The sequence below is a fragment of the Chrysochloris asiatica genome, unplaced genomic scaffold, assembly GCF_000296735.1.
Source record: "Chrysochloris asiatica unplaced genomic scaffold, ChrAsi1.0 scaffold00037, whole genome shotgun sequence".
Taxonomy (NCBI): domain Eukaryota; kingdom Metazoa; phylum Chordata; class Mammalia; order Afrosoricida; family Chrysochloridae; genus Chrysochloris; species Chrysochloris asiatica.
The window spans coordinates 4,917,198-4,939,695 of record NW_006408555.1 but is presented as its reverse complement, the minus strand read 5'-3'; the positions used below and the strand labels follow the sequence as shown (position 1 = coordinate 4,939,695).

Genomic DNA, 22,498 nt, shown 5'->3' with positions numbered 1-22,498 from the left:
CGTCAAGTGTGCCAACGGTAGTGAGGTTGGCCCAGGATCGGACATTGTTTCGTTCTGCTGTGCATGGGGTCGCTATGAGTCAGTTCTGACTCGATGGCACCTGACAACAACAACAACAACAACAACAACAACCTATGAGAGAATAGCTTTCTACTTGTTGAAGGCATCCATCTGTGATATTTCTAGTATAGCACCACCGGAGAACTCAGGCAGCCGACTTCCAAAAAAAAAAATTAATAGATTTTATTCACAGACGTTTTAGGTTTACTAAAAGTTGTTTTTTGAAACAGGAAATTCAGAGAGCGCCCAGGTCTCCCACTCTGCCCTACACACAATTTCTCCTCTTGTTAACATCTTGCCTTCCTGTGACCCACTTGTTACAATTCACAATCCAATATTAACACCTAATGGCTACGAATCGGGCTGCGAACCTTAAGGTCAGCAGTTCGAGACTGCCAGCTGCTCTGCGGGAGAAAGATGAGGCTTTCTGCTCCTGTAAAGATTTACAGCCTCAGAAACCCTGTACAGGGTCTCTATGGGTCGGAACCGACTCAACGGCACTTAACAACATTACTAACTGAAGTCCACATCTTACATTAGGCGTCATTCTGTTTTATCCAGTCCCATTTGGATTTGGACCAATATGCAATGTCTTGTATTCACCCTTGTATTACAGCACAATTTCACCCACCTAAAAATGGCCTGGTATAGTGCTGTAGGATAAGCACTGGACTGGTAACTACAAGGTCGGTAGTTCAAACCCACCAGCCACTCCTCAGAAATCCTATAAAGGGTTGTTGAGTCAGAACCAACTAGATGGCAAACCACAACAAAAATGGCCTGGTGTGGCCCTGTAGGATAAGCATCGGACTGCTCACCAAAAGGTCGGTTGTTCAAACCCACCAGCTGCTCCTCGGAAACTCTATCCAGGGTCACTATGAGTCAGAACCAACTCGATGGCACTCAGTAGCAACAACAATGGCTTGTGCTTCCTTGCCCTCGCTACACACCAAGCCCCTGGTAACCGCTCATCTTACTGTTTCTGTAGTTTTACCTTTTCCAGAATGTTGTCAACGAGATGGAATAATAAAGTACACCACTTTTTCATACTGACATCTTGCATTTAGCAATGTGCATTTAAAGCTCTTTGATATATATATATATATATATATATATATATACACACACACATATATATATTTTTTAAATCATTGCTTACAACTCCATTGTATATTGTTGTTAAGTGTTGTCAAGCCAATTCTGACCCATAGTGACCCTGTATAGGGTTTCCAAGGAGCAGCTGGTGAACTTGAACCACTGACCTTGCAGTTCAAACGACTTTGCAGCCTGACGCATTAGCCCACAGTGCCATGCCAGGACTCCATTGTATGGATGTACCCATATTTGTTTACCCGATATCTTGGTTACTTCCACTGTTGGTCAGTTATGAACAGAGCTGCTAACATTTGGACGCAGGTTTGTACGTGGACACAAATCTTCACCTCACTTGGGTAAATGCACAGGAGTGGAGTTGCTGGACCCTATGGTGGTGAGTCTATGTTTAGCACTGTACGAAGCTGCCATTCTGTCTTGCAAGGTGTCTGTGCCATGTAGCGTCCCCAGCAGCCATGAGCGAGAGTTCCGGTGGCTCCACATCCTGCCAGTCTTTGGTGATGTCAGCCTTGTGGATTGTAGCCATTCTGCTAGTGGGTGTGGTATCTTGTTATTGGGAGTTGCCATTCCTACTTGACATAGGATGTGAAGCATCTTTTAATGCTTGTCTGCCATCTTACTCAATCTGTACACTGAGCATATCACCTGAGAAGCTGCATTATATAAAGAAAAACGTGGCATCAGGATTAGAGGAAGACTAACAACCTGTGATACACTGATGATACAACCGTGCTTGCTGAAAGTGAAGGGAACTTAAAATACTTACTGATGAAGATCCAAGACCACAGCCTTTGGTATGAGTTGCATCGTAAGAACACAAAAGTCCTCACCACTGGACCAGTGATTAACATCCATATAAATGGAGAAGAGATTGCAGTTGAGGGAGAGTGACTGTGTGCTGAAGACCTGGGGGGCATGGGGGAAGGATTGCATGGAGGGGATTGTAACCATGGCAATGAGATGATATACGATAGAATGAATGTAAAACCAGTGTTCTCCCATGTAAACTATCACATAATTCACAATAAAACATTAAAAAAAAAAAAAAAAAGGCTTCATTTTGCTTGAATCAACTATCAACACTCACGGAAGCAGCAGTCAAGAAATTAAATGACGTATTGCATTAGGCAAATCTGCTGCGCAAGACCTGTTAAAAGTGTTGAAGAGCAAAGATGGCAGCTTGAGGACTAAGATGCGTCTGACCCAAGCCATGGTATTTTCGATAACCTCATATGCATATGACAGTTAGACAACGATTCAAGAAGACCGTAGAAGAACTGATGCCTTTGAGTTATGGTGTTAGAAGAGAATATTGAAAGTGCCATGGGCTGCCAAAAGAACCAACAGATCCATTTTGGAAGAAGTGCAGTCAGAGTGCTCCTTGGAGGCCAGGATGGCCAAACTTCGTCTCTCATACTTGGGACATATTGTCAGGAGGGACCAGTCCTTGGAGAAGGATATCATGTTTGGTAAGGTGGAGGGTCAGAGAAAAAGAAGATCCCCAACGAGATGGATTGGCCAAGTGGCAGCATCGATGGACTCAAGCGTGACAACGATCGTGAGGTTGGCCCAGGATCGGGCAGTGTTTCGTTCTGTTGCGTGAAGAGTTGCTGAGTTGGTACCAGTTTCATGGCACCACCACCAACAGTCTGCCATCCGTGTATCTTTGGTGTCTGTTCAGATCTTCTGTTTACTTTTTAATGGAATAGTTTGTTTTCTTTCTGTTGAGCTGGAATAATCTGTTGTAGATGTTGGATATCAGTTATCGGATACGCTTTTTTTTTTCCCCTCCCTGTCTGTGGGCTTATCTTGTCATTCTCTCAACCTTTGCCCATTTCCCAGTTGACTGGCCTTTTAATTGAGTGGTAAGCCTTCTCTATATATGCTAGGTAAAAGTCCCATTATTGGAGATAAGATTTTCTAGTATTACCTTACATTCTGTGGGCTCTTTTTTCATTTTCTTCCTGGTTCCATTCATAGCACCAACAGTTTGAATTTTGAAGTCCAAGCAAACTCTTTTTTTCTTTTGTCACTTTGGGCTTCTGGTACTCTCCCCCAAAAACTTTAGGAAACCTCCAGACTTTTTAAAAGATAGACAGGTACATGTCCTCAGTGTCCCATGCCCTATGTTGACTTTATGTTGACTTCGAGGAACATGAACCAGCCTGGTCAGACAGCACAAGCTTTGAATGTACGTTTAACCTGTGAGAAGTCCACTGTCTGTCACTTCTTTTGTCCTTGCAATCAGAGCTTGTGCAGAGGCCTGGGCTCGGGGCGGGTACGCGGCGGAGAAAGAGGAGAGACAGCACTGGGAGACCAGAGAGCAGAAGAAAATTGCAGACAGCATAGAGGCCTTGGCGATGATCAAGCGGCGGGCTGCGGAGCGGAGAAAACAGAGAGAAGCCCAGGAGAGAGGTACGAGCCCCAGGAAGGAGGCAACCGTCGCTGGGTTCTGTTGAGTTAGGGGGAACCAGGACTCAGATGGCTGCGATTTCTCTCTGCTCTTTGCACACCTTTGCCCTCAGATACACCTGCACTTTGGTCTCGTCTTCCTGCTAGGCCTCACAGTTGCGCGCAGGTAGTTTTCAAGGTACCCTTGACTGATTAGACCACAGTGGGTTAAAATAGTCACCGCTTTCTAGAATCGGTGATGTGGCTGCCATAGTGAATGAATAGAAACTTAGTAGCTGGAACAACAGAAATGCGTCATCTGACAGTTGGGGAAGGTCAGACGTCTAAAATGGATCCCGTCCGCTGGGTTAACATCAGATGGTTCCTTCAGGAAGCTCCAGAGAGTAGCTGTGTTGTTGTTGTTGTTGTTGTTGCTACTGGGTTTTTTTTCGGTTTTGCTTTGTGTGTGTGTGTGTCTTCTACAGGTGACCTGCGTTCCTTGGCTTATAGTTTTGAACATTTTGCCACACTGTTACTTATAGCGACCCTGTATAGGGTTTTGAAGGACAGCTGGTGGGTTTGAACCACCGATCTTGTCATTTGAACTGACCTTGTGGTCTAGTGCTTTATCCTACAGAACCACACCAGGACTCCACAACTGCACAAACACACATGCAAATACACACATACATGCATACACTTTATTTCTTAGCTGCTGAACACCTCACACACCATGACCCTTCAACCCTTCACCCCTAACTACTCAGCAGGCCTCCCCACTAACGACCCACGGCTTTTTGATTTCTTGATGACTCTGTCCTGTCCCATCACACAGATGCACTAGAGACACCCTTCAGGCCTGGGACTGAGCTCACCCCTAGCCTTGTTTCCTACCCAACCCCCCACCCCACCCGCAAACCATAGACAGGCCTCTTAGGTGTGAACAGTAACAGCAGGAAGGTGCACACACCTTAGAACAATCAACCACACGACATCCACAGGACAGCGTTAGCCCGGGGATAAAGCTCAGAAGGATCAGAAAGGAGGAGGAAAGGAAACAGGAAACAGAGGAAATGGGAAGGCTGATGTTATATAGTGAGGACTGAAACAAAATGGGTCTGAACTGTTGGATGGCAAGCTGTTGGATGTACTCTGTCAGCCTTCATCCAATTCACAATAAAGAATCCAAACACACAAGCAAATGAAGGCTGGGCCCCACAGCCCCTCCTGTGGACAGTGAGCCCCATTCACTGGACGATGATGAGTGTCCTGACATCCGTTCCTGTCACTGTAGCCCTGGACTCGTCCAGGACGCTCTGTGGACCTTCCCTGTGGGAACTGTGGACGGATAGATCCCTGTTTTCCCTGCTGTGTGGCTTTGACTCCACCCTTTGACTTCTACTCAGAGGAGGTCCCACCAGGTGACCATCAGGAAGTGGGCACTGAGGAGGAAGAAAAGGAAGGGCCCCCTGTGGACCAAGTCACAAGGCACAAAATGGAGATGCTCGTGAGGGAAAGCTTCGAGGCAAAGGACGAACTCTTCCCAGAAAAGGCCAGTGTTGAGAGGGAACTTGACCAGGTGGCCGAGAGTCTGGAACCAGAAGGGGCACTCCCAGCTGAGGCTTGGAGCCCACCAGTGGGCGCCGCAGCAGAAGGTGAGCCGGGAGAGTGGGACACCCAGAGGGACAAGCACAGGTGCTGGTGAGAAGGGGCATTTGGCTTTCCCTTTCCCACCATTGCTTCCTTGCCATCAAGCATACATTATCCCATCCCTAGAACAGCGCCTGCTAACGGTAAGCAAGCTACCATCGAGTCTTCTCTGGCTCATGGCTCCCCTGTGTAGTCAGAGGAGAACTGCTTCAAAGGAGTCTCAATGACGGATTTTCCAGAAGTAGATGGCCAGGTGTCTCTTCCGCAGCACCCCTGGGTAGATTTAAACACCTCCTACCTTGCGGTTAGCAGCCAAGCCACTAAGCAGTTTGACCATGCAGGGATGTCAAGCAGAATATAAAGAGGTCATATAGGTCATTTGGAGCCCAGATGGCACAATGGTAAGAGCTCAAGAGCTAACCGCAAGTTTGGCGGTTGGAACCCAACAGCCACTCCTTGAGAAAAAGCTGCGGCAGTCTGTAAAGCTGACAGCCTGGGAACCCACTGGGGCCAGCTGGGCTCTGTCTTGTAGGGTCACTAGGAGCCAGAATAGCCTTGAGGGCAGTGGGCTTGGCTTGGGTTTGGTTGAGGCGTCCAAGTAAAGACATGACAGCTAGGCTTAGGAGTGAGGTCGTGGGGAGGGGCTGAAGCTACAACATGGCCCAGAGTCATCACCACACAGTGACCATGGGCGCTTGCTGCCTATGTCTCTGCTTCCTCCTCCACTGGCCACTCAGGTGGGCTGCTGGTGTTTGGTCCTATGTTAATTCCTCTCAACAAAACCCCTGATGGGACCCAAGGGCTGAGACCTGCAGAGGAGGAAAAGGACATGTTTTCATCTCCTCAGTCTCTGTACCACAGTGGGAACGTGTGCACTGACTGGGTGGGGTGGTGGGGACAGGCAGGTCAGGTCTGGGGGCTCACCGTCCTATTGGGTGGTTTCCTGCCCTTGTCATTCCAGCATCGCTTTTTCCATCCTCTCATTAACCAATCCGGGTTCCTCCACCTCACCAACCTCCAGACTTCAGAAAGGGGAGAAGCTCATTCCTTCCCTTCCTTGATAGACATAGCCTTACCAACACCTCTGTCCTGCCTGTGGGTTCCATCTTCCCCTTGGGCCTGCCCATCCGACCCCTGCTGAGAAGGTAAACACCAAGATCTAGCTATTGCTGCTCCTTAGAATCGACTCTCCGCCTCGTGACCACCGAGGGCACAACCGTCACAGAACTTGGTGGACCAGAAGCGGTTGACACTGCCAGACTGGAGGCCCACGAGAAGCTCTTCATTGATGTATGTGAAGTAGTCACAGTGCAAGTTGTGTCCGTTTTACTGTTGGTCACTCGGGCAGTAAGGCACAAATCGTGAACTCCCACTATCCAAACACACTCAGCACCAGCCGGGTCGCAGGCCCCACCCCAGACACTCTGACCCTAAAGAATCTGAACGTTTCTAGGATTCCTTAGAGATTCAAATGCACACTCAAGTTTAGAAATGTTTCTCTTTCTTTCAACCACCTTATCTTAGTTCTCTACTGATATTAACACCACAAAGGGGTGCCTTTAACAAACACAGTTTTTCTCTCTCACAGTGTAGGAGGCTAGAAAACGTGTGAATCCAGGGCACCAGCTTTGGGGAAGGCTTCCTCTCTTTGTCGGTTTCTGCTCCTGGGTGACCCCCAAGTGCCTCGGCACCTCTTCTCTCTCATCTCTGCTGCTCTCGCTTGCTTGTTTCATGTCATTTATAGCTTAGGAGAGATTGACTCAAGACATACCCTGCACTCATCCTGCCTCACTCACACCACAAATCCCACACTCATCCAGTCTAATTCACAGCGCAAAGACAACCCGTGCCCAGATGGGATCTATAGATGTCAGGGTTTATTATAGCGCACTTGTGGAGAGTCATAGTTCAATACATTAACATGTCGAAGAACTAGAGATTGGTTTTCCCCAGAACAGTTTCTTCTGTCCGGTTTACCTTGCCCAAAGTCTCTCTCGATCCTTCTGAGTCAGCTGCCCACTCACGGGCTTGATGAGACTCTCCCAACCCACTGCCCATGTCGAAATTTCATGTCTAAGTTTGAGTTTCATATGTAAATGCCCAAACGTCAAGCCTGCACTGGCTCAGCAAAAGTCCAAAGGAGTGTGGTCAGCTTTGGGTCTCCAGGGTTTTTGACCTCTAACAAGAGAGCTCTTTGGCGCTGAAGGATAAGCACTACCCAGAGACTCCCATTGCACAGGTGAGGAAGTGGATGCACAGAGAGGTCAAGTAACTTGACCTGGGTCGCACAGCACAGAATTCCAGGTGGTCTGATTCTTGCGTCCATGCATTTGGCCACCACACCACACTGCCTCTCCCATGTGCCCAGACTGGTCCATGTGGATAAAGGTACTCCATAGAAACATGTGGTTATTAGCTGCCATTGATTTGACACAGACTCACAGCGATCCTATGAACAACAGAACAAAACACTGCCTGGTCCTGGGCCAACCACACAATAGTTACTATACCTGAGACCAATGCTGCTGTCATGGTGCCTCCATCTCGCTGGGGGGGTCTTCCTCGTTTTCTCTGTTTTACCAAACATGATTGATATTCTTCTCCAAGGACTGGTCCCCTCCGATGATATGTTCGAAGTATGAGAGATAAAATCTGGCCATCCTGGCTTCCAAGGAGCACTCTGGCTGCACTTCTTCCAACACAGATCTGTTGGTTCTTTTGGCAGCCCATGGCACTTTCAATATTATCCTTCAATGCCATAACTCATTCATCAATTCTTCTACAGTCTTCCTTATTCACTGTCCAGCTTTTGCAGGCATATGAGGTTATTGAAAATACCATGGCTTGGGTCAGGTGCACCTTAGTCCTCAAGCTGATATCTTTGCTCTTCAATACTTTAAAGAGGTCTTATGCAACACATTTACCCAATGCAATATGCCATTTGATTTCTCAACTGCTGCTTCCATGAGTGTTGATGGTTCATCTGAGCAAAATGAAGTCTTTGACAAATTCAATCTTTTCTCCATTTATATGGATGTTATTTATTGATCCAGTGGTGAGGATTTTTGTCTTTTTTACATTGAAGTGCAACCCATACCAAAGGCTGTGGTCTTTGATCTTCATCAGTATTTTAAGTGTATATGTATTTATTCATCAGTAAAATTTATTTATTCATCAGTAAATCCTCTTCACTTTCAGCAAGCAAGGTTGTGACATCTGCATATCACAGGTTGTTAATGAGTCTTTCTCCAACCCTGATGCCATGTTTTTCTTTATATAATTCAGCTTCTTGGATTATTTGTTTAGCATACATGTTGAGTAAGTGTGGTGAAAGAATACAACCCTGGCACACACCTTTCCTAATTTTAAACCATTCGTTGTTCCCGTGTTCTGTTTGAAACACTGCCTCATGTACAGGTTCTTCATAAGCACAATTAAGTGTACTGGCATACTCATTGTTCCCAGTGTTGTCCATAGCTTGTCATAATCCACACAATTGAAAGCAGAGTCAAGAAAACACAGGTAAATATCTTCCTGGTATGCTCTATCTTCAACCAAGATAGATCTGACATCAGCAATGATATCCCTGGTCTCATGTCCTCTTCAGAATCCAGCTTGAACCTCTGCAAGGTTTTCTTCAATGTATGGTTGCAGCCGTTTTTGCATTATCTTTAGTAAAATGTTACTTGCATGGAACATCAATGATATTGTGTGATGATTTCCGCATTCCATTGGGTCACTTCTTTTTGGAATGACCAGGTATAGATGCGTGAGTGTCTCTAGTGCTGCATCACTTTGTTGAAAAATTTCAATTTGTATTCCCTCTATTCCCGGTGCCTTCTTCTTTGTCAATGCCTTCAGTGCACCTTGGACTTCTTCCTTCAGGATCATTGGCTATTGTTCTTATGCTACCTCTTGAAATGATTGAACATCGACCATTTCCTTTGGAACAGTGACTCTGTGTTTTCCTGCTATCGTCTTTTGATGCTTTCTGCATCATTCAATATTTTGCCCAGAGAATCCTTCAATGCTGCGAGTCAAGGATTGAATTTTTTCTTCGGTTTCCTCAGCTGGAGAAGTGTGGAGTGTGTCCTTCCCTTTTGGTTTTCTAACTCCAGGTCTTTACATGTTTCGTTATCATGTTTGACTTTGTCTTCTCGAGCTACCTTTTGAAATTTTCTGTCCAGCTTTTATACCTCCTCATTTCTTCCATTTGCTTTAGCATCTCTACGTTGGAGAGCCTCTTCTGACATCTGTTTTGGTCTTTTCCTTCTTCTTGTCTTAATGATTTTTTTTTCCTATATGATGTTCTTGATATCATCCCACAACTCTTCTGGTCTTCAGTCTTTAGTGTCTAATGCATCAGCTCTGTTCTTAAGATGATCTCTAAATTAAGGTGGGATATATGCAAGGTCATATTTTGGTTCTCATGGACTTGTTTTCATTTTCTTCACCTTCAGCCTAAACTTGCATATGAGCAATTGATGATCTGCTCCACAACCTGCCCTTGGCCTTGTTTTGGCTGATGATATGAAGCTTTTCTACCATCTTTCCACAGATGTAGTCAATTTGATTTCTCTGTTTTCCACCTGGTGAGGTCCATGTATATAGTCTTCTTTTATGTTGTTTAAAAAAAAGGTATTTGCAATGAAGAAATCATTGGTCTTGCAAAATTATGTTATAGGATCTCCAGCATCATTTCTACCACCAAGGCCATAGTTTCCAATTATTGATCCTTCTCTCTGTTTCCAGCTTCTGCATTCCAGTCCCCAGTAATTATCAATACATCTTGATTGCATGCTTGCTCAGTTTCAGAATGAAGAAGCTGACAGAATTCAATTTCATCCTCACTAGCTTTAGTGGTTGGTGCATAAATTTGGATAATAGCGGTATTAACAGGTCTTCCATGTAGGTTGTTGTGTTGTGTGCCGCGGAGTCGGTTCCGACTCATAGTGACCCTACACAGGGTTTCCAAAGCTGTAAATCTTTACGGGAGCAGACTGCCTCATCTTTCTCCCGCGGAACCGCTGGTAGTTTCGAACTGCTGACCTTGCGGCTCGCAGCCCGATTCGTAACCACTACGCTACCAGAGCTCCTTATCACCCTGAATGCGCCCCATCTCGTCTGATCTCGGAAGCTAAGCAGGGTCGGGCCAGGGCCAGGTTAGTACTTGGATGGGAGACCGCCTGGGAATACCGGGTGCTGTAGGGTTTTTGTTTGGCGCATGCGCACGGCTCAGCTGCTGCCCTCCCTCCATGTAGGTATATGGGTATTATCCTATCACAGTGTTGTACTTGACAGATCTGGATACGTTCTTTTTGATGATGACTGCGACACCATTTCTCGTCAATTTGTCATTCTTGGTATAGTAAACCATGTGATTGTTGGATTCAAAATGGCCAATACCAGTCATTTTCAGCTCACTAATGCCTAGGATATCGATGTTTATGCGTTCCATTTCATTTTTGACAATTTCTAATTTTCCTAGAGTCATACTTCCTACATTCCATGTTCTGATTATTAACGGATGTTTCTAGCTGTTTCTCTTCACTTTTGGTTGTGCCCCATCAGCAGATGAAGGTCTTCACCATTCTGGTGCTGATAATGTGCCACTGCTCTCCATAAGGTTTTCAGTGACTCAATATTCTTAAGTAGTCCGTCTCTCCTTCCTAGTCTGTCTTCATTTGGAAGCTCAGCTGAAGCCTGTCCACCATGGGTGACCCTGCTGGTGTATAAAATACTCTTGGCATAGCTTCCAGAATCACAGCAACACACAAGCCACCACGTATGACAAACTGACAGACGAGTGGTGGCCATCGACACAGCACACACGAACAAACCAGCTTTAGGGAGGTCCAAGATAACTACCTTGAGTCCTCAAGTGTAGTTTACACTGAGGGAAAGGAGGAGATTTGGGTTCCCAGATGAACTGTCCGTGTTTGTAAGGAGAAAGTGGAGGACACATTTGGAAATTCCTCACGTCTCATGGTGTCTATATCACTTGGATTTGTTGGAGCCAGATGCTGAAGGAGCAGGGTGTGTGTTTTGCGTGTGGGGTTTCCTTGGATGGGGCAGTGGGTAGGGTTGTTGGTTGAGGGACTTGGGTCCCCTCTGCCTGCTGATACATTGTGGCATGATTATTGACATGACCTGAGGGAACCCTGCGTGTGTGCTCTGGTGACATGTGGCTTGTCGTTTGCTCTTTCAGGACCTACCGGACTTGGAAGATGTGGATGCCAGTGAATTTCTCAGCCAACAGGACAAGGTGAACAGGATTCTGTTTCCCACAGCCAGTGCCTCTTTCCTCTCACTTTCGTCTTGTCGTTGACGACGTTCATGTGCCAGACTTGAAAGAAAATGCTACGCATGAAGCACTCTCCCACCTCCAGCACCTCTCAAACGAAAGGGAACGTGATTGTCCCCTTCCTTAAAGTTTCACGGTGGACCCACTGGGTTACGCACCATAGCCCTGATGACAGAGCGGATTAAGGTCGGCAGTTCTAACCAGCCAGCTGCTAGACTGTCTACTCCTGTAAAAATGTAGTCTCAGAAACCCTATAGAGAACATTTCTACTCTGTCCTACAAAGTCACAAGGCAGTGGGTTGTGGTACAGTTACCGGAATACACTCTTGTCCGTGTGTGTTTGCATGTCGACACTATGAATGTCTACGGGAATCCAGCTATTCAGAGAGGAACGCAAGAGGGGGGTGGGGAATTCTCTCAAGGCTGCCCTCCCGTCCTCTCTTTGGCAGCTTGAGAAATCATTCCTGCATGTGAACAGGTAAGAGGAAATCCACAGGAGACCCAAGGTCCAGGGTGGTTTTGAAGAGAGTGCCCCCAGGTGGCTGGGGCGAGGTGTGCGTTTGACGGAAACTGGCTCAGAGACCACCTGAGAGGGCTGCTGTGGGGGCTGGGAGAGGTCGTGATGACCTGTGGGCTCAGAGGCGACTAGCCGAGCAGTACCCACTTTAGGGGGTCTCATCTTCCCTTGGCTTTAAACAGGCATGGGAGAATGCCAATATGGTCTCCTCTCATCTCCCCACATCCCTTCTGCCATTTTGTGTGGCAACAGAACACTTTGATTTCAAAATTAAAAATAAAAAGATGAAGCTGCATTTTGCAATTTCAAGGGACTCCACTGTAAAATCTGAAACATTTCGTGTTTTTTTCCTTTTCATAGAAAATGTGCTTTCCGAAGATTGAAAGCATCCCGAGCTCGTGTGAGGACAGTGACCTGGAACTGGACCACACGTCCCTCCCAGTGTGGGAAAACATGTCCACAGACACCCTTTCCAATATATTCGCAATTCCAAAAGACACCCCAAAGAAGGCTGAAGCCCCCATTACAGACATATTTCAAATCAAAGCAGAGGGGGTCTCAGAAAGTCAAAGCGAGAACACGGCATCGTCCCAACCACTGATCCAAGAACTCAGGGACCAGCCTTCAGAGCAGCTGCTGCCGTCCCTCACCTGTGAAAGCCATGCTGTGCTCCCAGCTTCTCCACCAGGTGAGGTGCCCTGCTAGTGACTAGGGGCCCAAAGCTCTGTGCAGAGATGGTCGGTTCAAGGCCAGACCTTGAAGGCACCCGTTTCTGGGGGATCTCGCCTCATAGCTCATCATAGATCATGTTCCCCAGTTACTTGTCCAGCTGTGCAGTTCTGGGCTGGGCATGTGTCCACCAGTTCTCAGTGTAGGGGTTGTGCAGTCCTAGGTCTTTCAGAGACCTAATCACTGCTGCTGAATCCATTCTGACTCAGTGACCCTCCCTGTAGGATGCACAAGGGCCCCCGTATGGTTTCCAGGGCTGTAAATCTTTAGGGAAGCAGAGAGCCTCATCTGGCTCCTGTGGAGTGGATTCAAACCGCCAACTTTTGGGTTAGCAGCTGAGCACTTAACTGTTGCTACACTAGCAGGGCTTCCTGTAGGGATGCTAAAGAACCTGCATTTCCCCTGATCCCTGCCACATATGCGAAGGCCTCTAAGGGGATGAAGGGACCAAGGCTGTGGGTCCTCCAGTGCCAAGGTCCAGGCCAGGGGGCTGGAGACAGTGACTAGATGGCCAAGGGATGCATCAAGTGAACACAGCCCAAAAAGGGGCAGGCTCGTGTGTGGGGAACAAACACATGGAGTTTGTAGGACCCAGTTTCTTTTCTTAATCAGCACCCACTTGTAGCCAAAGATCTTAAGGACAGCTGAGTAGTTGACCCGTGTTTGCAGAGGAGGAAATGAGGGGGGCTGGCCACATCCCCAGTAAAGACTGAGGTACCCTGTTTGACCCTGTAGGGATCAGTGATGCCGAGAAGGAAGTGCTCTCAGAGCACAAGCCTTTGGAGCCCCGCGAGGGAGACAAATGTGAGGACATTGAATTTGGACTGGACTGAACCCAAGGCGGCCCTTCCATCCCTTGCATGAGCTGGGACCCAGTCGCTTGGCCAACCCACTTCCTTCAGACGCCACTGCTGTTGAGAGCAGGAATGCATGCAGGGCCTCGGCTGTGGCCGTGCCCGCCAAACAGTGCCTACCTACTTCCAGTTCCTCAACCCTGCAAATGCAGCAAGCCCTCCCCCCTCCCACATCCACTTGTATTAATGGTACCAACTGTCCCTCTGAGCATTAGAAACACTAATATCCACACAAGGCAATGAGTCATGGGCAGTTTATCTCATTAGCACCCTCAGGACAGGCCCTTCTCTGATTAGACCTCGGGATCTGACCCTGGCATGTTGAAGGGTCTTTCCCCACAAAGAGCAGCAGCATCCGGTGAAGCTGCAGACCCCATGACACCTTACTTATCGCCGTGGGGAGTGCTGTCTCATCTAATGACCACCATCGGAAACCCTGTCCAGCTGACAAGGTCATTCCAGCCCCTGCTCTGAACCCAAGCATCAACCCTTACAGAGGGTGAGCAGCTGAGAGACTATGTAACACAGAGTTCACATGACCTCAGCCCTGCACATGGGCAGCCCCAGGGTCACATGGGGACACTGATGGCCCTGGGTCCTGCTTCCCCTGCAATGCCTCTGCCTCCTGGAGGCCTCACATCTAGTCCAGCTGGGTGTGTGACGACGGCCCACACCTTGTTAGCTGTGTTCCTCCGCCACCACAAGGTCTTCGTGGAAAGATGCTTCCACATTTCAAAGTCCCCCTCTGAAGGCTGTGGGGCTGGCAGGACAGCTGTCCACTACTGTCAGAAGCCCATGCGGGACTTCTTCCGAGGGGGCTGCTGTCTATAAGGGGTGCTGCGCATGCTGGAGGCCTGAGAGGGGGGTGTGACGGCAGTGCTGGGGCTGGAAGCTGGCAGCTTGGCCATGTAGTCCCGGAGGGTCTCCTGTCGTTCCACGGGGACATCTCGGACCCACAGCTCGGGAGTCAGTTCCTGGGAGAGGGGTGTTGTAGGGAGCTGGGGCTCCAGGGACGGGCAGTCAGGGCTGGCCTGAGACTTGGGGCCACTGGAGAGGTCCCAGGGGCCACTGAATGAGGAGAAGGTGCTGGAGAGTTGGGTGCGGCGCTTGTGCCGGATTGGCCTGCGGCCCAGCTCCCAGCCTCTTGCCTGTCGCCGTTCCCACCAGGCCAGCCCCCGGCCAGCCCAGGCTTCACTTAGCCGTTCACTGAGCTCATCTTCCGGGCTGGGTTCTGGAGCCGGGGACGGCTCAGATGTGGAGGTCGAGCCCAGGTCCCTAAGTCTCAGGAGCCGCCCCTCGGCCATGGCAGTCCGCAGCCCCAAGGGCACGGTTCCCTTTGTGTGTGGCTGCTCCTTGTAGGCTAAAAGGTGACGGTGGGAAAAGGTGGGTGCTGTCCATACAGAGGGTAGCAGGGCCACCTCAAGCATGGCCTGAAGCCACCGGCTGCAGTGGGCAGTGGCCTGTGGAGTCCAGGAAGCCGTGGGGAAGTGGGGCTCCTGGCCGGGGTTGCACCCAGAGTCCCTGCCGCTGTTGGAGCCCTCCTGGAGGTGAAGGTGCTGATAAAACACGTCCCCGGCCGTGGAGAGCTGGAAGAGGGCCAGGCCTGGTGTGGTGTCTGAGGGCAGGATGGTGGCCGTCAGACCTGAGGAAGGAGAGCAGGTTACTTCCGCACCCGGTTGGGGGCGCCCACCCACAACTGCTCATGCACCAACCCACGCACCTATGGTAGGAGCGTTCAGTCGTTCCTCCAGCCGCCGAAGACTTGTGGGTTCCAGGAGAGGGAACCCGGATAAGGCGTCAGTCCTTGCTGGGAGGGACTGGGGGGGACCTGCCAGCCGTGGCACGGAGGACCCCTCTCCTAAGGGGCAGACACAGCTCAGGCCCTGACTGGGTCCGGCCCAGATGGAGGCAGGCCAAGCCCGCCCGCAGGCCCACCTAAGACGACCTCACCTGAGAGTTGCAGCAGCTGCAGCTGACCACCCTGGCCTCCCAGGAGCAGGGGCTGAGGGGCGCCAGGGCGGGGTGCTGACAGCAGCTGGGCCAGCAGGGGTGCAGAGGACAGGCCGTGGGTCCACTTCAGCATGGGCACCAGGGGGAGGCGCTCGTCCACTAGGTAGAGCGAGAACTGCGGCCCAGGGAGAAGGGGTGGCGGTGGGTGTGAAGGAGATCCGGCAGCACTAGAGTGTCCTCGTGTCACCGAGAACCATCATCCATCATCCCATCCCTAAAGGCCTCATGTAGTTGCGGGGGGTCGGGGCTGCGTGATGCCTGCGCAGTTACCTGCCTGACCCACCCCCGGCCCAGGAGGTGGTGTCCTATCCCTGAAAGCTGGGCTTGCGAGATGCCTAGGGCACCCCGTTCCTCAATGGTAGGAGAGGGGGGCTACCTGTGCATACTGCCTTTCCACCTGGGACCAGGAACTACCCAACAACTCCCTCAGCTGCCAGAGGCCTTGGCTCCTCACCTGAGTGCAGATGAGGTGAAGGGTGGGATTCAGAGGTGCGGGGCTGGACTCCCCTAGGTACTGGACGAGCAGGACACGCTCCCCTTTCTGACAGGCGGCCTCTGCCCCCCCACGGAAAAGCATAAGACCACAGCCTGGTGGACCCTGGAAGACAAAGGCCGGGTCAGCCCCTTCCCACAATAAGGGCAGCGACCTCGAAACACGTCCCTTCACCTGCCTGGCTCGTTCCAGGCGGCAGGGAAAATCTGCCCCACCTCATGGATCCCCCATCAGGGCCACCATCAGCCCTGCCCCCTTCCTCAGTTGCCCAGGGGATCCGTCAGGCACGCCCACCTGCGTGTCTATCATTCTCACTCCAGTCCGATCGCCCACAGTCAGCACCCGGGGGTGGGCGGTGAAGTCCGCCCAGCGCCAGGGAGAGGGGTCTCGGAACACTAGGGTCTCAGGGTCCTTGTAAACTTGCTGCAGCCTGGTGCGGGGAGGAGATGGTTGAAGGGAGTGGGCAGAGTCTAGGGAGCAGGAGGGCTACTTGTTGCCAGGAGGGGACTGTTGGGGTAGAGGCACTTTACAAGGGCAGGCGGGGCATTACCCATCGTGGGGCGTCCACAGACAGACAGTTCCTGAGCGGCTGCAGACAGCCAGCTCCCCAGGCAGGTGGGGGCTGCAGGCAAGAGTGAAACTGAGCAGGCCACCCTCCCTCCAAGACACCCCCCCCCACAGCAGATCACCCCGCCTCGTCCCTCACCTGAGACTGACCCCAGTGGCCCCCTTGTCCACCTGCAGCACTTGGAGAGGGGCCGGCCGGCCCTGTCTGCTGACTTTCCACACAGCACAGTGGTAGTTGGAGCGCACAGCCAGGAATGCTGAGGAAGTGACAGAGGGGGTCAGGGCGTCAGCCAGCAGGTCTGTCAGGGAGGTGTCACCGGGCCTTACCTTCTCCCTGAACAGTGCGAGTCACCACCTGCCGGACAGGTCCTCGGAGCTGGATGTGGCCAGGGTCCTCAAGAACCTGGGGGTTGCCAGCTGGGGTCAGACTGACCTCTTGGAAACCTGGGCTTTGTGCTAAGGATCAGTGCAAGAGCTGTGGGCACTGCACACCCCCAGCTCCCTACCCTTCCATCCCCCCGAGGGCCAGTGGCAGGATACACAGCTTGTCCAGGGCCCCTCCACTGGGGTACACCAGCTGCCCGACTGGGGTGGTCCCCCGGGGCAGCCACGCCAGGGCCCCCCCGGTGACAGTATCATCTAAGAGCAACTGCCCCCAGCGTCCTGCCAGCTCTTCCTGCAACAGCTCCCCCAAGAGGCTGGCCATGGACCTGCCCAGAATGGAGCCCCCGAGGATGGAGAACCTGCGCTGTCGGTGGCTGAGGGACGCCCATGGACACCTAGGGTGGAGAGGAACACTGGAGTCAGTGCAGGGGACTCTCCTTTCTCATGGACCTGTGACATCTTCCTCTGGGCCGCTGTCCCTCCCTGACCCATCAGAGTGCTTCACTGCCCGGCTCCTACATAAGCAGGAGACCTGGGCCAACCCATCCCAGTCCTTCCTGGAATGCCTGCTGGTGCTCAGGTAAGACACTGGCTCTTTCCTCAGGATAAAAGCCATCCCACTGCTACTTGGAGGCAGCCTATGGTTAAGGCTGAGGCCCGCGGATTAGAAAATGCTAAGAACTAAGCCCTTTAACACCTGGATGCAGCCGTGCCTAAAGTCCACAATTTACACAAGTCCCTAAGTTTCCTTTTTCAAGCTAGCTGGGGTTAAGCGATTTGTAGACGTCCAGTTAGCCTGTGTTGACCACACAAGGGAAGGGTATCCATGTGACTGCTGCGTGTCCCTGCTCTCCAGTTCCCCTCACATCTCCCTGCCCTACCCTCTCTCACTGGCCAGTTACCCCCAGGGCTGGTGTCCACCGAGGTCCTGGAGCAGCCGTTTCACACTGACCACTGTCTTCTTCTTAGAGCGGCTCTGTGTGGAAAGGCCCTGTCACACTCGGACATCCTAATGCTCACCCCCAAAGGCAAGTGGGAGGCCCTGCTGGCCGCAACAGCCCACTCACTCGTGCGCCCTCCAGTTTGAAATTGTCCAGCATCAGGTTTCCCAGGGGCCCGAAGGCAATGTCCCCGTGGTCCCACAGGAAGCGACTGAGCTGGAGGAGGACAACACCAAGGTCATGGACATGGCTGTGTCACCAAGCACGGTCTCTGGACCAGGCCGCAGGACCCATGGGAGACCCCTTACCTGTTCAGTAACATCCAGTGTGACCCGAGGCCGTCTGCAGAAGTGGTGACCACCCCGGCAAAGCAAGTCCTGGGCTTTCAGCCCAGGGTCCCAGGGGTCTGTGGGGAGAGGTTCAAGAAGGAGTCTGGAGGGACAGGGGCCCCAGCGGGCAGGGCAGAGGCACAAGCCCCTTACCAGGACTAGGCGGCAGCAGGGGAAAGGGTCCCGGCGTATTGGGTTCCCACCACAGCTCCTCAGCAACCTGCAAGATAAACCAGGACCACAAAATACAGCAGGGCGTCTTGAGCACTGCATGCTCATTAAGCCGTCTGTGACCACGTTAGTTTTGGCTCTAAATCCTTTGCTGAGGTTTTTGCGTTACGGGAGTGCAAGCTGATTATTGCATTTACCTGAATGGATTCTTGGGAGGGGGGGTGGAGTGACTGGATTGATGGGAAACATACGCCCCTCTGGACCCTTTCGCCAAAGTTGGTAGGCTGTATATGAGGGGGCTTCAGAAAGTTAGTTGTGCCACTCCATCTCACTGAGGGCTCCCCTGGTTTTTAAACCCTCTAACTAAGGTGTGCCTGACCCAAGCCATGGTATTTTCAATAACTTCATATGCATGTGAAAGCTAGACAGTGAATAAAGAAGACCGTAGAAGAATTGATGCATTTGAGTTATGGTGTTGGAGGAGAATATTGAAAGTGTCATGGGCTGCCAAAAGAACCAACAGATCTGTGTTGGAAGAAGTGCAGCCAGAGTGCTCCTTAGAGGTCAGAATGGCCAAACTTCAGCTCTCATACTTCAGACATATTGTCAGGAGAGAACAGTCGCTGGAGAAGGATAACATGTTTGGTAAGGTGGAAGGTCAGAGAAAAAGAGGAAGAGCCCAATGAGATGGATTGGCCAAGTGGCAGCATCGATGGACTCAAGTGTGGCAACAGCAGTGAGGTTGGCCCAGGATCGGGCAATGTTTCATTCTGCTGTGCATAAGGTCGCTATAAGTTGGTGCCAACTGGACGGCACCTAACAACAACAACAACATCTGATCAACCACGAGTGTCTCCAGTGCGTCCAGGAGAACTCGGCAGGAAACTGCAGATGCTCAGTGACGTGTGGGCCAAAGAAATGAGGAGTGAGGAGAGAACATGCCAACAGCTCCCGCTATCACTGAGAGGCATCCCCTGGGCTCTGGAAGTGGGGACTCTGGCTCAGCCTGGGTCTCTGCAGCCCTGCCCATTGTTGGTGTGAAGACCAGAAGACAGGACGGAGTGAAGGGGTCCCAGGACGGAGTGAAGGGGCCTGCCTGGGAGCTGCTATCCTCACCTGGACTCTGCTCTGAGGCAGGGACTCCGGCAGGGTCAGAGCATCTCTCCAGCTGCACGTAGAATACAGGTCTGGGACATTGCTAAGACCAAGGGGACCACTCATAAACAGCGTGGGGCGCAGAGGGCTGGGGAAGTCCATCCTGTAATACAAGAACCACATGGCACGCTGACCTTCCAAAGACGGGACCCCAATGATGGCATATGGGGCTCCTGGGAGAGTGACAAGTACCCCCAGAGAAGTCCCCACTGCTGTCAAATCGATTCCGCCTCACAGTGACCCCATAGGACACAGTAGAGCTAACTACCCCATAGGGTTTCCGACACTGTCAATCTTTTCGGGAGCAGACTGCCTCATCTTTGTCCAGTGGGTCTTTGGGGAAGCCAATTATAAAAACAAATGATAATGCAGCCTAATGTCAAGTAGCAATGAGTGTCCCCACCAGGAAGGGGACAGTAATGGGCTGAGGCTGCAGTTTTAACAGGGGATCAGAAAAGTGTCGCTGACAGGTGCTTCTGAGCAGAGAGCCATGCATGCCAGAGAATAGGGTCCCAGGTGGGACAAACAGAGTACAAAAGTCCTGGGGCAGGAAAAGTGCCGGAAAGGAAGGAGTCTCACAGTGAAACAGAACAAGTGAGGAGAGTGTGAGGGATGACGTCGGACAGGTGCACGCGGAAGTTTCCAGCCCAGCTCTAAGCAGCGTGCAGCTCCAACTCCCAAGGAGGGGCTCAAGTTCCCCGAAAGCCAGGGGCTGAATCTTGCCCCCTATCCTCCCGCTGTTAGGCGCAGACCCTTGCAGAGAGAACACGCTGAGTGTGCTGAATGAGGAGGCATTGAAGTCAAAGGGCTTAGAGAACAGAGCGCTCTAGAGGAGGAAACCTGGTGAAGCACTGTAGGCTTCGCTCTTCTATCGCCCCCATCATTGGGATTCAGGAAACAAGACGATCAAGAAAGGAATATTTGTCTAAGTTCAACAGCTCATAAGCCAATAGTTGATCGACTATGCAAGTCCAAGTGGGTGCCCTAAACCCCCTCCCCCTCGTGAATCCAAACTGAATGTTGCACAGAAATCATTGCCCAGGCAACTCCTGTTGCATTTTATCAGTGTATGTTGTGACCTCTGCACACACAGTTACCTTCAGCCCCAGTCATGACAAATCTGCACAGTGCGGCTGAATGAGAGCTTCCCAGAGTGGGCATTAGCCTCATTCTAATGTGGTTGATATGCCTGGCTTGTCTCTCCACTGGATTGCGGGCTCCCTGAGGGCAGGAACTGTACTGCCTTTACTCTTTTGCCCCTGGTGTGAAGAAGTTGCTGCTATGGTTCGCTTTTCCATGGAGGAGAGGCTAGTGGTAGGGATGCAGCAGGTTTCCAGGGAATCCCTGAGAAAAGCTCTCGCTTCTGGAGGACGGAATGCCCAATTGTGGTTAAGGGAGAGCTCCCCAGCCTCTCCGAGGTGGCTGCAGTCCTGTGACTCTACAGACAGAACCTGCGTCTCCCACGCTCCTCTCTGTTCCTTGGGCTCCAACCACAAATGGGAGACTTTAACGAACTGATATCACAGAAACGACACAAGTGGGAGACTTGAACTTTAGGAGGTCAGAATCCTGGATATCAGCGCTGTTGTTGTTCATTGCTATCAGGCGATTTTGACTCACAGCAACCCTCTATAGAGTTTCCGAAGAGCGCCGACCAGCCTTGTGATTCAGTGCTTACCCTACAGCGCTCCACCGGGACTCCCGTGTGGTTATTAAGTGCGATCTGGTATAGGGTTTCCGAGGAGCCACTGGTGAGCTTGAACCTCCGACCTTCCGGTCCAGCGCATGAAGCCGCAGCACCACAATCACCCCTCTGCAGAGAGTTAAGTAACTTGTTCCAAAGCCACTTAACTCTTCTCTCTGACCCGAGACCCCATCATCTCTCGACACCCGGAGGGCTGCGCTCTCTTTACTTACGTGCTCAGACCTCGGAGTGTTCGTCTGGAAAACGGGTCCCCGTGCAACGTTCTCCTGAGCCCTGTCCCGCGAGGGAGCCCCAAACTGACACCCACGCGACAGCGAACTCAAAGGAACAGCATCCACCATGTGAATGAACGGTTTCCGGGTGTGACGGGAAGTGCTGTCTTTGACACAGGAAGTCCCGCCTCCCAGATCGGCCTCCCGGGCGTCTGCGAGCGCCATCTCCCGGGCGGAGGGGGAATGGGCTACAGGCGGAGAGCTCAATCCCAAGGCTGGGAAATGCTATCTAGTCAGTTGCGACACATTTGTTGTTCTTTAAGCGTCATGGAGTCTGTTCTGACACATAGCGACCCTGTAAAGGAGCTCTGGTAGAGTAGCGGTTACGAATCGAGCTGCTAACCTCACGGTCAGACGTTTGAAACTGCCAGCCGTTCCACGGTAGAAAGATGAGGCTTTCTGCTCCCGTAAAGATTTACAGCCTCAGAAATCCTGTACATAGGGTCGCTATGAGTCAGGACCAACTCCAAGGCACATAACAATAACATAAGGTTTCCAAGGATTGGCTGGTGAGCTTGCACCTCCTTCCTTGCAGTTTAAACCGACTTTGCAGCCCAGTGCATTAACCCACAGCGCCACACAAGGATTCCAGTGTAGCTGGTGGGTTTGAACCTCTGACTTTGCGATTAGCAGCCCAGTGCTTATCCTACAGTATCATACCAGAAGTACCAATGCTGTTGTTGTTAAGCACCATCGAGTCGGTCCCGACCCATAGCGACCCTGTACAGGGTTTCCGAGGCTGTAAATCTTTACGGGAGCAGAAAGCCTCATAGAGTAAAAGTAACCCATGAGGTTTACAAAACTGTAAATCTTTCTGAAGGCCAACTGTCACATCTTTGTCCTGCAAACAGGA

General features: G+C 51.1%; 2 protein-coding genes across 2 annotated transcripts in view; one reads left to right on the top strand and one right to left on the bottom strand.

Annotated features, from left to right (window-relative positions):
* The window catches only part of DNAAF1 (dynein, axonemal, assembly factor 1), a 25,303-nt gene extending 11,706 nt beyond the window's left edge, over positions 1-13,597 (top strand). Inside the window, exons 7-13 of the mRNA XM_006860293.1 lie at positions 3,422-3,622; positions 3,816-3,837; positions 5,015-5,219; positions 6,395-6,504; positions 11,423-11,479; positions 12,396-12,723; positions 13,500-13,597. Of these exons, the coding sequence (XP_006860355.1) occupies positions 3,422-3,622; positions 3,816-3,837; positions 5,015-5,219; positions 6,395-6,504; positions 11,423-11,479; positions 12,396-12,723; positions 13,500-13,597 (1,021 nt within the window). The remainder of the gene's footprint in view (positions 1-3,421; positions 3,623-3,815; positions 3,838-5,014; positions 5,220-6,394; positions 6,505-11,422; positions 11,480-12,395; positions 12,724-13,499) is intronic.
* Positions 13,598-14,403: 806 nt separating this feature from the next.
* LOC102835037 (TATA box-binding protein-associated factor, RNA polymerase I, subunit C-like) lies at positions 14,404-19,770 on the bottom strand. The gene is made up of 14 exons (XM_006860292.1): positions 19,630-19,770; positions 18,496-18,562; positions 18,322-18,419; positions 18,140-18,229; positions 17,975-18,048; positions 17,229-17,467; positions 17,016-17,132; positions 16,828-16,945; positions 16,672-16,743; positions 16,416-16,551; positions 16,083-16,226; positions 15,569-15,743; positions 15,339-15,476; positions 14,404-15,260 (listed from the first exon to the last, which is right to left on the bottom strand). The coding sequence occupies exons 1-14, from the start codon at positions 19,768-19,770 to the stop codon at positions 14,404-14,406; spliced, it is 2,466 nt and encodes an 821-aa protein (XP_006860354.1).
* Positions 19,771-22,498: the final 2,728 nt, after the last annotated feature.

Coding starts and splice junctions, on each gene's coding strand:
- LOC102835037 (XM_006860292.1), bottom strand. CDS start 19,770: ATGGACTTCCCCAGCCCTCTGCGCCCCACGCTGTTTATGAGTGGTCCC. Junction 16,946..17,015: donor TCGCACTGTTCAGGGAGAAG/GTAAGGCCCGGT, acceptor TCACTTCCTCAG/CATTCCTGGCTGTGCGCTCC. Junction 16,744..16,827: donor GCCACTGGGGTCAGTCTCAG/GTGAGGGACGAG, acceptor TCTTGCCTGCAG/CCCCCACCTGCCTGGGGAGC.